Source organism: Symphalangus syndactylus, chromosome 1 (assembly GCF_028878055.3).
Source record: "Symphalangus syndactylus isolate Jambi chromosome 1, NHGRI_mSymSyn1-v2.1_pri, whole genome shotgun sequence".
NCBI lineage: Eukaryota > Metazoa > Chordata > Mammalia > Primates > Hylobatidae > Symphalangus > Symphalangus syndactylus.
This window is the reverse complement of record NC_072423.2, coordinates 39,859,430-39,873,870: the sequence shown is the minus strand read 5'-3', so window position 1 is coordinate 39,873,870 and position 14,441 is coordinate 39,859,430. Positions and strand designations below refer to the sequence as shown.

The 14,441-nt window shown below is 47.2% G+C and overlaps 1 protein-coding gene and 1 long non-coding RNA gene across 4 annotated transcripts in view; one reads left to right on the top strand and one right to left on the bottom strand.

Annotated features, from left to right (window-relative positions):
- ST8SIA5 (ST8 alpha-N-acetyl-neuraminide alpha-2,8-sialyltransferase 5) overlaps positions 1 to 1,837 on the bottom strand; it is a 78,761-nt gene extending 76,924 nt beyond the window's left edge. Inside the window, exon 1 of one of the 3 annotated variants that reach the window (XM_055233378.2) lies at positions 531 to 1,837. In XM_055233378.2, coding sequence (XP_055089353.1) covers positions 531 to 661 — 131 coding nt within the window. In that variant the 5' untranslated portion in view covers positions 662 to 1,837. The remainder of the gene's footprint in view (positions 1 to 530) is intronic. The other 2 variants (XM_055233410.2, XM_055233386.2) reach the window with 2 other exon arrangements.
- Positions 1,838 to 1,871: 34 nt separating this feature from the next.
- Positions 1,872 to 12,469, top strand: LOC134736767 (uncharacterized). Its single transcript, XR_010121008.1, has 2 exons — positions 1,872 to 4,072; positions 11,146 to 12,469. It is a non-coding gene; the product is annotated as an uncharacterized lncRNA (long non-coding RNA).
- The last annotated feature ends 1,972 nt before the right edge of the window (positions 12,470 to 14,441 follow it).

Genomic DNA, 14,441 nt, shown 5'->3' with positions numbered 1-14,441 from the left:
AAGACTTCACTATCACTATCCCTGTCGCATCGCCACAGCCCACTACCACCCCCACCGAACCCGAAGCTCCTGGAGGGGAAAATGCTTTTTCTCCCAAGGGTCCTTACGAAAGTTCAGGACTCGCGAAGTTATAAACAAACAAACAATCGATACGATTTTGAGCCCTCTGACCCTGAAGTCCAAACAAATGGCCATAGAACTGTGGGTCTGGAGGACACCGCTCTGATCCATGGGGTGTCTCCGGGTATTAAATGGATTTATTGTCAGTCTAGTTGCTTGGAATTCTATTCTGTCCTTCATTTTTCACAGCGGAACAAAGTTGTCTGGGCCCTCCAGCCAGCGCTGGGCAGGAGCAAGCAAGGATGCTCTTGGAAACGCGGTGACCCAAGCCTAAGCGGCCATGCTCGGGGCTAGGAGCGAACCCCACAGCCACTCACCCCGGGGCGCTGCGACCGAAGCTGCCGCTGCCACTGCCACCCGGGGCTTGCCGGCCAGCTCCACACATCCTGCCCTCTCACGGACTTTCTTACCTCTTAATGTAGTTCCTGCCATACAGGATCTGTTGCAGCAAGGTCACCAAGGCAAAGGCGCAGATGAAGATGAAGAGCAAAGTTCGGTTCCCCAACAAATCCCGGTTAGCCGAGGGGTCCGCGTAGCGCATCCTGGCTTTCGGGCGCCGCGGGCGCGGGGCACGGGGCGGCCAGGCAATGACTCGCGGGGTTCCGGGGCCCCGAGGGGCGCGCGGCCGACTTGGCGCCTCACGGTGCGGTCAGACAGGCGGGGGACTTCGAGGGGCAAAGTTTCTGGTTGGCGCGGCCGGAGCTGGGGGCATCCAAGCGTCGCAGGCGCTGCGGCGGCAAGCAGGACAGGGCGGGTGGCAGGGAGCTTTGCCGCGGCACGGGGCCTTCCCCACCCCCGAGTACCTTTACCTCCAGGCGCTCGTGCCGTAGCCGCCGATTTCCCCGCGGAGGGGCGACGCCAGGTGCCACGAGCCGGAGGCGGCCCCTCCCGCCGGGGTGGCGGCCAATGGGGAGCGAGACCCGGGCTCCGTCCCCTGTGCGCCCCAGCGCGCCGCGCACCGCCCCCTCCAGTTCGGCTCCGGATCGCGGTTGCCCAGCGCGCTGTGCCCTGCCGGGGGCGGGCCACGTTTGATCTCCGGGCCCGCAGCGAGGGATCGCGAAGGTTGGCCTCCGGTTCTGCCGATAGGGACGGGGGGGAGGGGGGGTACAAAACACCCGTGCAGTCTGGCTAATGATAGGCGGGCCGTGGGGAGGGGGAGGGGCGGAGCGCAACACGCCGGGTTCGAATCTTGGAATTAAAAAGAGGGCAGGGGCTGGGCGCGGTGGCTCACTCTTGTAATCCCAGCACTTTGGAAGGCCGAGGCGGGTGGATCACAAAGTCAGGAGTTCAAGACCAGCCTAGCCAATATGGCGAAAACCCGTTATCTACTAAAAATACAAAAAACAAAATTAGCCAGGCGTGGTGGCACGCGCCTGTAGTCCCAGCTACTCGGGAGACTGAGGCAGAAGAATCGCTTGAACCTGGGAGGCGGAGGTTGCAGTGAGCCGGGATCGCGCCACTGCACTCCAGCCTGGGCGACAGAGCGAGACTCCGTCTCAAAAAAAAAAAAAAAAAAAAGGGCAGGAAGAGGAAACAGCAGCTGCGGAGCTGGACTTGATGGAAGGGAGCATTTGCGTGCGGCGCGCAGGGCACTGAGTCACCGCCGTGGCCGCGTCCTCGCGCTCTCCTTGCGATTTCTCCGGAGAAAGCGGAGCAAGGTCAGCCGGGCAGCCCTTCAAGGACGGCGCGCGCCGCTCCTGCATGCTGATAGCCTGCGGGGCTGCCTGCCCGCGCCCCGGCGCCCAACTTCTGCAAGGAAGAAATTCAGGGGCTGCCCGTCCCCGCCACAGGCCTCTTCCCCCTCCCCAGGTGCAACTCGGCAGCCGTTCGTCAAAGACCCTGTTGTCACCGAGACACTGGGACCTTGTCTCATCCTTGGAACCACTCGTAAATCTTAGGTCAGGCAGCCGGCAGCCTTCGGGGACCACAGTCCCCCCAAAGCTTTAGGAAGTCAGTTACTACATCCGGAAAGATTTCGTGTTTCTGAATGCAAGCCAGGGAGAATAATCACAGAAACACAATGCGAATGTCGTGCCTCTTCAGAAATTTTTAGCCTGAAATACCGTCCCTACCCCCCAACCCGGCCAGGCGACAGTCCTGTCATCCTGACACTGCAGAGGCTCCAAGCGCTGGGAGTCGCGTGCCCCAGGCGCTCGTCACTGAGGCCGGTTGGAAGATTCTAGGGTGCCCCTTCCCAGGCTCCAGCAGGCACTCCGGGAGGTTCTAGAGTCAGGCCAGGGATTCAACTGCGAACCTGACCGAAACTCAAACTTCAGCACCAGAACTTTGATGGGGGAAGTGCCCAGACTCCAATACCCTCGACCTTGGCATTTAGTAGTTTCTTCTTTGAACTGGAAAGATCAAATAAAGCACAGTAAAATCTCATGATAAGGGTTCCACCAAGAATTCGGGATTTGTGTTAATTCATAAGGCAGAAGTGGCCCCTGTGCTATCCATGAAGAGTTTCTGTATTTCTCTGCAAGGTCACAGGTAGGCTTTTTAACCAATTAAAGAAAAACTCCAACATTTAGAGGGCCCATTATTATAATAATTCCTGTATTTGTTTGCTGTCTGGCACATAAAAACATGCTTCACTTGCATATATTAATGAATTTTCACCTCCTAGCCCCTGGCTAACCCATTTTACAGCTGAAAGGACTAAAGCAACAGTTGCCCAAAGTAACTCACCTAGCAGCAAGTCTCGGGATTCTGAGATGAGGCTCATTCTCACACACACACAGGCAGGCTGGCTTCTTGGGAGTGGGACTTGTTCATTTGTCCCCACCACCACCATTGATTCTGACTGATTGCTCCACTCTTGCTGTCTTCAAATTTTTGAACAAGGGGGTTTGCATTTCACTTTGCACTGGGCCAAATTATGAGGTAGGTTCTACACACAGGCTCCAAGTTGACAGTACTAATTTTTCACTAATTTTTCTCTACTTGGTGCTCAAGTGTACAGTTTGAGGGGTACTGTCATCTTCACTCCAGGCAAGGCACTGTCGTTTCTTTTGTATTCCTGCTTATTCTCCACTCCATCAGGCGCTCACTCTGATACCTGTCTTTGAGTGCTATTTTCTTGGAAATCTATTTGCAAGTAATGAATCCAAATTATCCTAAGAACTTTTTAATTGCAATCTAATGCATTTACAGAAAAGTACACAAATCATAAATGTTCAGCTGGCTGTGTTTTCACAAGCTGAACACACCCATGTAACTAGCACACAGATCAATTATCGGCCTCTAGGAGTCCCCTCATGTTCCTTTCTGATTACTATGTACTCAAGAGTAACCACTGTTCTGAATCCTAACCCCAAAGATCAGTGCTTCCTGTTCTTGTGTTTTATATAAATGCAATTATACATTATATATTATTTTGTGTCTGCCTTCTTTTGCTTAACGTTGCTGAGATTTATCCATGCTGTTGCATGTGGTGGGCAGAATTACAAGATGATCCCCAAGATTCCTCACCCCTTCTTGTATGCACATTCCCCTAGGTATTGATCTAGGCGCTGCTGTGAAGGGAATTTGCAGATGTAATTGGCCTAAATCAATTGGCTTTAATATCAGGAAATTGTCCTCAGTGGGCATGGCCATATGGAGCCCTTACAAGGGACTGGGCTCTTCTGGTGAAAAAGATTTGAATCACGAGAGTGGCTGATACGAGGGAAATTCTTTGCTGTTGCCTTCGAAGACAGAAGAGGTCCACAAGGCAAAGGATGCAGACAGCCTCTAGGAGCTGAGACTGGCTCCTGGCTGACAGCCAGCAAGGAAATGAGGACCTCAGTCCTCCAATCATGAAGCAGACACTGACTTCTGCTAACAACCTGAATACACTTCAAGGAGGATTCTGAGCTCCAGCCGCCTACACATTGATTTCAGCTGTTGAGACCCTCAGCCGAGAACCCAGCTATGCTGTGCCCAGATTTAAGACCTACACATCCGTGAGCTTGTAAGTGTGCATTGCTTTAAGCTGCTAAGTTTGTGGTAATATGTTTCACTGCAATATAAAACTAATACTTCTGTGTGCAGTTATAGTTTGTTCAATCTTATTGCTATATAGTATGCCATCAAACGACTGTGGCACAACTTACCCATTCTACAGCTGATGGACATCTGGGTAGTTGCTGCCATCAGCCTTCCAGTGCATGGTTTTTTGGGTGAAAACATACATGCATATCTGCTGGGTATCTATTTCTAGAAGTAAAATTGCTAGGTCAGAGAGTATACATATGTTCAGCTTTAGCGATTACTGCCAAAGTTTTTCCAAAGGGTAAATTATTTTTTAATAGGTATTTTATCCAGATTTGCCATGACCTAACAAGGAATTTGTCCCCACACTAAAACTAACTGGCTAACCTAATAGCAAAAAGCCCACCCAATCAAGAGCCAAGATAGTTGAGGGACAACAACAGCTCCAAAGGCACCCACTCTCCCTTGAGGAGGTACTCAACAGTTAGGTCTCCTGCATGAATTAGCAGTGAATGAGATTGACGCTGGCATTAGGAACAGCTAGAACTTTGCAGCAAGACTCTACGCAGAATAGATTTTGGTCACTTGATCCTCTGCACATGATCAGCAATAGTCCAGTGGTCTCTGCTGATACTGCTTTTCTAATCCTAATGGCATTTTAATTCTGTCTATCTTCATATCAGAGGTATCTTTAACACACACACAAACACCTCACAGGCGTCTCTAGTGGAGCTGGAGACCTAAGATCTCAAAACATGGAGGTCTAAAGTCCCTTTTGTTCCTATCAGTATGGAGCTAGATTCCATTTTAAGCCAAATTTATATTCTGATTGTAGAATTGCAGCAAACACTTAGAAGGCCTTGCAAACAAAAGAGTAAACACATGGATAAATGATCACTATGCCAGATTCAGCGAACACCATTTTTATATTCTAATTGCCAGGAATGGGGACAGCTGCATCATTGTTTAAAACACACACTCGTGCACAATTAAGCCAGAACAAATGTCAACACTGGCACCATCTGCTAAATTACTGATAACTGATGAGCATTACTCATGCTGTAAGCATTGTCTCCAATATAAAATGGAAAGACTTTTTCAAAAACTTAGAGGTTTCTACCAGTTTTAAAAAGCCAGTTTTTATATCATACAGCACAACTGCAACCTGTCAGATTATGTAAGTGACATTTCACCCATGTGTTCGAGGAGTATGTGATAAGTACATGCTGTTTTTGTGCCTCTTTACATTTATGTTAACAAGCCAGGCCTTCAAGAGGCTGATTCCTGACTCTGGGACACTTTATCTGTGATGAGGATATCTTGCTGTCAGGTGAGCAGAAATGCCCCAGTTATAAACTTGTAATCAGAGAGCCAGGGTTTTGCCATTACATGGTCAACTGCAGACACAAGACTCTACTTCATCAGTCTTGTTTTTAATACATTATATAACAGAACAATGATTTAAACCCCTTGTTAAGTCCCCTTATTAAGTACAAATTGTATCCAATATAATTTATGAAAAATCATTTATAATCTTGAACCTGGAGATGAAGCCACCTTTCAGCCTTCATATCTCCAAGCTGAGAAGCATCCTCCTGCTGTCTCAGCATCACTCCCAGATATTCTTCTCCTGCATTTGTTCCCATTTATCCAGTTTGTTTCAAAGGGTAGAGATATTATTAATCCATAAACCACCTGATGCATCATAGTACAGAAAGATTCTCTTGCACCTCAGGCATGTCACACTCCTACAGTATGTTCCTGTACTTGCCAGAAACAGCATCACTGGAATAAGATCACTCAGATCACATTCAGATGACATGCTGAACATAATGGACCTAGAATCTCCTTTTCTTATCTTAAAGGCTGGGCTGTGGGGTAGAAACACTTGGATCAGGTTCTGCCCTTTGATGAATTCAGCTAAGAGAATGTATTTTTTTTAATTTCCAAGCCAGTGCAAGCCCCTAGACGCGTTTTGTTGGTGGTCTGTATAACGCTGAGACTTTCAGAGGAATGCCCTATAAATACAGCTGCTTAAAAATGTTTAATGTTCCTTGGGTACCTGAGAAGAGAAAAGGGATGAGTGTTCCACTGTGATCATCTACTTCTGATGCACCAAGGGATGTTTCAAATCCTAACACCATGGCCACAGCAAAGTATGTGTCATTTAACCACCATCCTAAATTCTAAAAGCTCCATGCATTGGGTAGACATGGCTAGAATGGACACTATGTGCTAGACATTGTATGACATGCTAGGGAAACAAGAATCAGTCATTCACAGTCTGTGCCTAGAAAGGAGTTTAAATTCCCATGAGGAAGACAGACATTGCCCTATAGTAGGATTAAGATCTGTCTAACCCAAATTGGGAGTGACAGAGAGGGCAGTGGGCAGGGGGCAGAATGGCAAGGAAGGTTTCCAGAGGAGGTAGTGTTTGACCTGAACTGTGATGGGTGAGGACGTTCAGCCAGGTAAAGAAGGTGGGACAAGGTACTGTAGGTGGAGGCTGGCAGTGGGTGATGGGGTACAGTCGGCTCAACACGGCTGGAGAGATTAGGCTGGGTGGGTGAGTGGGAGACAGAGCACAGAGAGTTGGGATTTTATCCATGAAACCATTGCAAGATTTTAAGCAGGGGAATGATATGATCAGATTTGCATTGTAGATAATCAAGCTGCAGGCTAGTGGAGCACAGTTTGAGGGTGCAAAGACTGAAAAGGCATGGAGATGCCGGCTTGTCTTTCTTTTCCCTGATCCGACCAGACCGCTTCCCTTGGCCTCCCCTTCCCACCACATACCTCATTGGCAGGCAGCCCTAATATCGAGCTCATATTATTGTACCAATTTGAGAATTAATTATCTGCCTCCTTCCAGGGCAGCAGGAAAAGAGTAGAGAAACATGATTACTGCTTTATAGAAGCTGTCAACATTTAAGTGCTTCATCATTCAATTCACCTGAGATGCATGGAAATAGGTTAAGCTTGGTTGAGGCTGGTCCACTGCAAAACGGTGCAGTTAGCAGAGTTTGTTTTTGGTACATATACCCTTTTGTTACTCTGCAGCCCCCTCTGCTCCATAGGTTCCTGGTATAATAACACTCTCTTCCCCTCCCTTTTGGAACCTCTGCTCTTGGGAAAGGCTTTGATAGCTTTCTCTTAAATACTAGTGTCCCTGATGGGAGAAATTTAACCTGAAGCATCCTCTCTGACTGTAATAAAGGTGATGTCCTGTTAGAACTGCACTCAGAGCACTGTAAAGAATTATATAAGCAGCCATCACCTTAACCACATCCTCAAACATTTTCAATGCAATCTAGTGGAGAATGATTTTCTGAAAGAACACATATCTGATTTTATAACAGAAATAAATGGAAATATGATTTGTTTTATAGAAAATGTCTTGCCCTCTAACTATTAATATGTCAATATTTATATATGAACTACAACAAGAACAGCTACAACAAGATTGATGTATACTGCCTGAACGCCCTGAAAATAGATCATTGTCCACAAGTGTAGTTACCAATATAACAGCCTAGTCTTGCTGTGCTGTGAGTTTGCCTGGATTGCCATTACTTATAGGCCAGGTAGACTGTGGTGAATGCCAGAAACTAGCCAACTTTTTCTGAAAGAGCCAGATGATAAATATCATAAACTCTGTGGCCCAGACAGGTTCTGTTGCAACTCCCAACTCTGCCACTGTAGTGTGAAAACACAGACAATGGAGAACGAATGTGAATGGCCAGAGTTGCTCTGCAGGCTTGCTAACTCCTGCTCCACACTTTGTGATATGCAGAGCCCATGCAAGAAGTCCCACCTCATTTCCCTGAAGAGTCACCATAAAAGGTATTCCATGTTTAGACATCATACTTACAAAGGCCTAATAAATAATAACATGGTAATCTATTATCCACCATCAACATGTTAGCACAGTTCTACTTATCCTTGAAGTGAACCTGGAGATCACAGGATGACCTTTCTATGCATACACTCTCCTCTAACTTTGACTGGCGGTCTCATAAATACACATCCCAGGTCACCGTGGACAACTAAACAAATATATGGGTTGCTTGGTGAGATTTCACCTCCACTTATGAAGACAATAAATTCTTGTGTCCTAAAAGTCGGTGTGTCAGTTAAGGTCTTTTTACGAAAGTAACAGGAACCATAGAGAAATTCATTATCTCACATATCAGGAAATCTAGAGGAGGGGTGGGCTCCACAATTGGCTGATCAGTGTCCTATGATCCCAGCTTCTTTCCATCCTTTGCTCTACCATCTACAATATAGGCTTCTGCCTAAGAGGAGCTGCCCTCATGGTAGGGGATAGAGGCCAGCTGTAACTGGGACAATAGCACGAGAGAAGAGAGAGGAGAGGAGAGGAGAGGGGAGGGCAGGGGAGGGGAGGGAAGGGGAGGGGAGGGAACATTCTCCTCCATCCTGAGACAAATAATAATCACCAGAGGGATCCATGTTGTGATTGGCTTATGCCTGGGTTCCTGAACCAATCACTGACAAGGGGATGATAGTTCATAGTTGGCTTAGTTGGCTAAGACCATCCCCAGGAGCTGGGGTCAAGTCCAGAACCACATTGCTGCTACTTGGATGGAGAGGCAATGGATGTTGGAGTCAACCTGCATATCCTCTATGATCCAGAGCAGCACTTTCTTCTACTTATTTTCCCCTTTCTTCCTTTCAATGGAACATGGTTGCTGTGATTAAGAGTAGTGTTGATGGCAGAAAAACAAGAGGATGGTGAGATGTCCTCCTCCAACTTCCCAGAAATGTTGTTTCAGAAACGTATGCAGAATTGTGGCAGTCTCCTGCCCATCCCCCCAACTCTCTCTCTCTCTCTCTCTCTCTCTCTCTCTTTACTGGTGCTAGCACCTATGACTACAATCATGAAGCTCATAGGAAAAGCAAGAAGCCAGGCAACAGGTCAGCCAACTTACAAGTGTGAAAACAGATTACGTTTGTTGCCTAAATACCTTGGTTTTCAGCTGCAAGGAGGTGAGAAGGCTGAAGAAAGTGGCTGGCAATGTCCTAGAATGTGAGAGGTGCTGTAGGATGGGAGAAAGAGCTCAGAATGGGGTGTCAGGAGGAGACATGCTTTATGTGACAACTCTGCGAGCTCAGGAAAGACACTTAACATCCCTAATGCACTGGTTTTCTCACCTGTAAACTGGAAAAATAATACCTACCCTCAAAGTAGGAGTTTGTGAGGGTCAAACTAAAAATGTAGGGGCATTTTGAAAACTGTGAAGCTATACAGTCCTAAGGTAAACAGCATTATTTACTATGACATTAGATAGGGAAGGAAATTTCACAAATGTTGAGTCTCAACAAATTTGTGAATTTGGTCAGGTATCTTCAGTGGTCTCCCTTTCCTCTCCTCAACACTTGACTAGTCCAAGTACCTAGGACTGTCTGCTGACCATGACTGTCCCCACTGAAGCCCAGACCAGGATCCGTCCCCTACACTCTCTGCTCACCAAGACTCACCTGTTCGGAGTCTCACTATCTCATTGCCTTAATACAGGTCTGCAACTAATGCTAAGGAAGCCTGGGATTGTGGAAAGAGCACAAGCCCAAGAGTCAGAAACCTGAATTCTAGGTCTGGCTCTGCCACTAACTGGCTGTCCGAATTCAGGCTTCATTAACCTATCGGCAACCTTGGATTTTCAGCCTATAAAATAAAAAAGAGCTACAGTTTCTAAAACTTTCTAATACTAAAATGCGAGCCTCAAACCCTGACTCTGTGACCTTCCTCTTGCCCTCATTCCCCTTCTCATAAATGGCAGCCCCAGGGGTACCATCACAGAATGCAAGGGCTTGCTGCAGCAAAGTTTGAAAACAACTGGGCCAAATGGTCCCCCAAGTTCTTATTCATCTTGAAAATGTTGTAACTTAGTCTCTCATTCTAAGAGAAATGGCTTCATGCTAATGTGAGAGGTGATGATATAATACCTCTACCTAGAATCACTTGTATTTGAGTAGGAATCCTCATAGCTGTATAATCTTATTAGTTATTATATAAAGATGGAATTTCGGGTACCATGTATGTCAAAGAGGTAGTTGGGAGACTCCCTAGGTTTCCTAAAATCATACCACTTGGGTTATCCACTGATCATATAGGGCTTAATTGCTTGAGGTGGTGAATGGCATTTTCAGGGTGGTGAATGACCTCCTGGTTTCCCAGTATTGGGCACATCAATGAGTAGGTTCCTATCAGATCCTTGGTTGACCATGTGGCCCAAGGAGGTCAAGGAAAGGCTATTATGTCTTTCATGGGGCATGCATGAGCTAGAATCAGGTTCAGCTTTGAAGGACAGAAATCTCCAAAATGACAAGACTTAATATAAAGATACATATGTGTTGTTGTTTTTTCTTTACCATGTGACAGATGTTCAGGGGTAACCAATACAAGGCTGGGAGAGAGGCTCCATTTAAAAAGTCTTTGACGATCCAGGCCTTTTTAGCTCACTACTCTAATATCCCAAAGATGTATCCCTGTGCTCATGTTCTAAGGTGGACACTAAAGCTCTAGCCATCACATCCAAGGTCCTGCAGTGGGATAATTTAGGAATCAGAGAGACTGAGGGGTTGAGGAGGATACTTATTGTTTATTATTTAGGTGCACTGGCCCAGTCAGATTAACATCTAAAGGACTGAGCCCCAAACAAAGAGTCAGGCTACCTTTTAAGCATTTCGTGGGGCGGCGGGAGATCTGTGCAGAGGGAAGTGTGTTACAGAAGCGAGAAACAAAGACAGTTATTCAATTGAGACATGCATTACATTATTTCTTACTTTTCAAGGAAAAACATTTATGACTTGAGTTTATCTGCCTAGTGACCTTGCAGCTGCACAGCTAGAGAAACAGGGTCTTCACAATGCCTAGAAAGGGAGAGATAAGGCTCACTAGCCACAGACAGAAAAACAGGCAGTTAATTTTTAAAGGACTCCACCTCTTTCTCTTCCTCAGGGGGAATGAGGTTTTTTACATACAACTGATTTTTTGCTTACCCATTTTAAAATTTCTTTTAATGCCTGTTTCAGTCTAGTTAACAAGATGGAGGAAGAGATAAAGAAGGACATTCCCCAAAGTCTCACAGAACTCTTCTGCTCACATCTCATTGGCTAACATGAGTCAAATGGTCAACCTGGATGCAGGGAGGCTGAAGAAGACAGTCATCTTGCTGGGCAGAAGGAAAGGAAGGAGGACCTATGAACAGTGGTGGGTTCCATGTCAGGGGCTTGCCAGCCACAAGGAAAGGTCAGAAATTCCCAGAATTTCAGTTCTGAAATCTGTATGTTGACCCAGACTCTTGGGAATTTTACCTGGATATGTTCAGATTCTTAAACATAATTTTTAATGTCATTTGAATGGATGCAGAGGAGAGCTGTGTAAGTAATTGAGTATGAACCTTAAAAATACATTAGGATTCAAAACTGCATGCTACAAAATCACCACCTTTTTAACCTTTTCAAAAAGGTGTAACATATATACAGAAAAGTGCTCAAATCATAACGTACAGCTCTTCATAAATTATCACAGAGTGAAGACACCCATGTCATTATCACTAAGAAAAAAAGAGAGAAACCATCACACCCCAGAACCCACTCTGTGCTCCTCCCAGCCTCATGTGCCCATCGGAATGCTTTCCTTTTCTCTGCTTTTCTCCTCAAGTCTGTCTTAGCCCCCTCTTCTCTTCTGCCCACCTCACTTCCCAGGCCTCCCCGATACCCCGGGCAGTGGCAGGCTTTTTTGAGGCTGGTTTGCCTTTTGGCACAGTGGAAATAGCATGTGCTCTGGAGCCAGCTCTCCAAGATCTAGATCTCAGCCCACCTACTCACTAGCTTTGTGAATCCAAGCAAGAGACCTAACCCCTCTCAGCTCCCCAGGCACTGTCCTGGGGTCACAGGTGCTGATTGGGTACTTCCCAGAGTGCCTACGGAGTGCCTGCTGCTCAGCATGGGGCTCAAATACACCCACTGCATTTTCATTTCTATGCCTTTGCTTGGGTCTCTGAAAGCTCCCGAGGGATGTTCATTGTTTCCATTTCACAGATTGCCACGATGATGCCTGCAGAGGTGAAATGACTTGCCCAGCATCACACAGTGGGGCAAGGGCAGAGTGAAGCCTGGCCCCTAGGATCTGAGGCCACAGCAGCACAGGACCCAGAGCTGTGCCCTCCGGCCCCAGACCTGCCATGGTCCTGTGGCTGTTTAGACTCCTGTTTGGCCCAGGGGTGCCTGGCTCTCTAAAAGATTCACTGTTGTCCTCACCAATGTTTATTTCAGCCTTCCCAGAATGTTTCCTAAACAGACACACGAATGCCAACTTTACGACACTTGCTAATAAAAATAAACCCCCTCAGTAGGACTGGGTTCCCGTGGTGCCTAATAATAGCTACATGCGTGAATGAGTAAAGAGCTGGCCATACAAAGAGTGTGTGGGACCCTCCAGGGCCAGAGAGAATGTGGAGCAGTTAGTGCCAAAGGCAGCGTCTGCACCCAGGGCCTGAGGCCAGTGACGGGACACCTGGCAGGACAAGGAGAGCAGGCCCCATCCTGGCCACATAGGCAAAGCTGAGGCAGTCCATGCCATCAACCAATAAGTACTACAGGACAGTGACCCTAGTGCGGGTGCTGGGTAATATGTGGGCATGTGGAGTTTGGGGGTTCAGAGGAAAACTCCTCACCTTTCCCAAGATGTTCAGACATTTATTTAGAAGGGACCGAGCCTTTCCTTACATTGGAAACATAAGACTACCATGCAAATAATCCTAGGAGAGGAGGCCAAGAGCCTGTCCAGAGTGATGTACAGAAGTCAGAGCCTTCCGTGACAGGGACTTTGGCTACGGGAAGAGAGGTATAGCCTGTGGTCTCTCCTGGTCCACTCATAGCCTCCCCTCATTGTCTGTCGTCACCATGTTCCACCCTGTCCCTGCTCCTCAGGTTCTCCACAAAGCTCTGAAAAGCAACAACAGCTACAACAACAGCATCACTGGGTTCTTGTTGGGTGCCAGGCACTGTTGTAAGTGCTTCCCTGGTGTTAGTGCATTTGGTCTTCACGATCTTATGAGGTAGGAACTATTATGATCCCCATACACACGAGGAAACTGAGGCACAAAAGGTTAAGTAACTGTCCAAGGTGACACAGCCAGGAGGAGGTGGAAATGGGACCCGAACCCAGGCTATCTGTTCCCAGAGCCCACCCTTCTTTTGCTTCCATCAAAATCATCAGTGCAGGGTGCTGGTTCCCTGGACTCCTGCCGACTTTTCCAAGCCCTCAGAACCCCAGGGCCAGAGGCAGGGTTGGTGCACTCCTGGGGACCAGATCTCTGCTCTTTCATGCCCTGTCAAGGCTCTGGTCGCCCAGCTGCACCATGCCATTCCTTGCCCTGGCCTGTATCTTCAATGTCTGGTACAACCTGCCGTCTTTCCCTCTACCTCACCTCCTGCCCCTGTTCTAGGGATTTGAATATCTATCCAGAGCTGTGGCCAGCAGCCAGCCTCGCAGGCCTCCACCTCCTCTGACCTTGCTTGCTGCCCGCTCTCCTGTCCACCAGGCAGTCCCCAGGGAGGTACAGGGCAGAGGAGCGGATGTGTTAAGAGCTTGGGCTCTGGAGTCACACTGCTGGGGTTCCAATGCCAACCCAGCCCATTGCCAGTTTTGTCCCCTCAGATAGGTTTCTTGACCTCTATGAGCCTCAGTTTCCCTATTTATGAGATAGGCCAATAAAAAAGAAACAACTGCTTTCAGAGTTATATACCAGGAGTGAGATTAGGCCTGCCAATTACTTCAAAGGGAGCTGGCTGCATAGGAAGTATTTGGGAAATATTAGCACTTACTGCGACCACATCTAGTCAAACAAGTCTGAAATCATAAAATCAGATATTCTGCTTTCTAACCACAACTTCCTGTTCTCCACTTTTTAAGACCTTCTACCCCCACTAGCTACTCTGCTGTATTAGTAGCCCAAGGGCTGGGTCCCCATTCTCCAGCATTCTGGCCATCTCCTGGTTTCTCATCCTTTCTCCTTTGCTAAGACCCCAGGGTCAATCACTTAACTTACTTTCTTATAATACGCATGGTTTCCTCACATGTGGTCTGTTTCTATTAGGATTAGATTCATGACATATGACAGAAAACCCAAAATAATAGTTCTTAAAATCATGAGTGTTTCTCTCTAAAATTAAAGAAATCCAGAGGTAGTTAGCCCAGAGATAACATAGAGACTCTATATGCCTGAGGAACCCTTGCTCCTCCTCTCTCGCTGTTTGCCCATTCTTAGCACACTGTCTTGTAGTCCAAGATGGCTGCCTGAGCTCCTGCCATGAGGTCCACA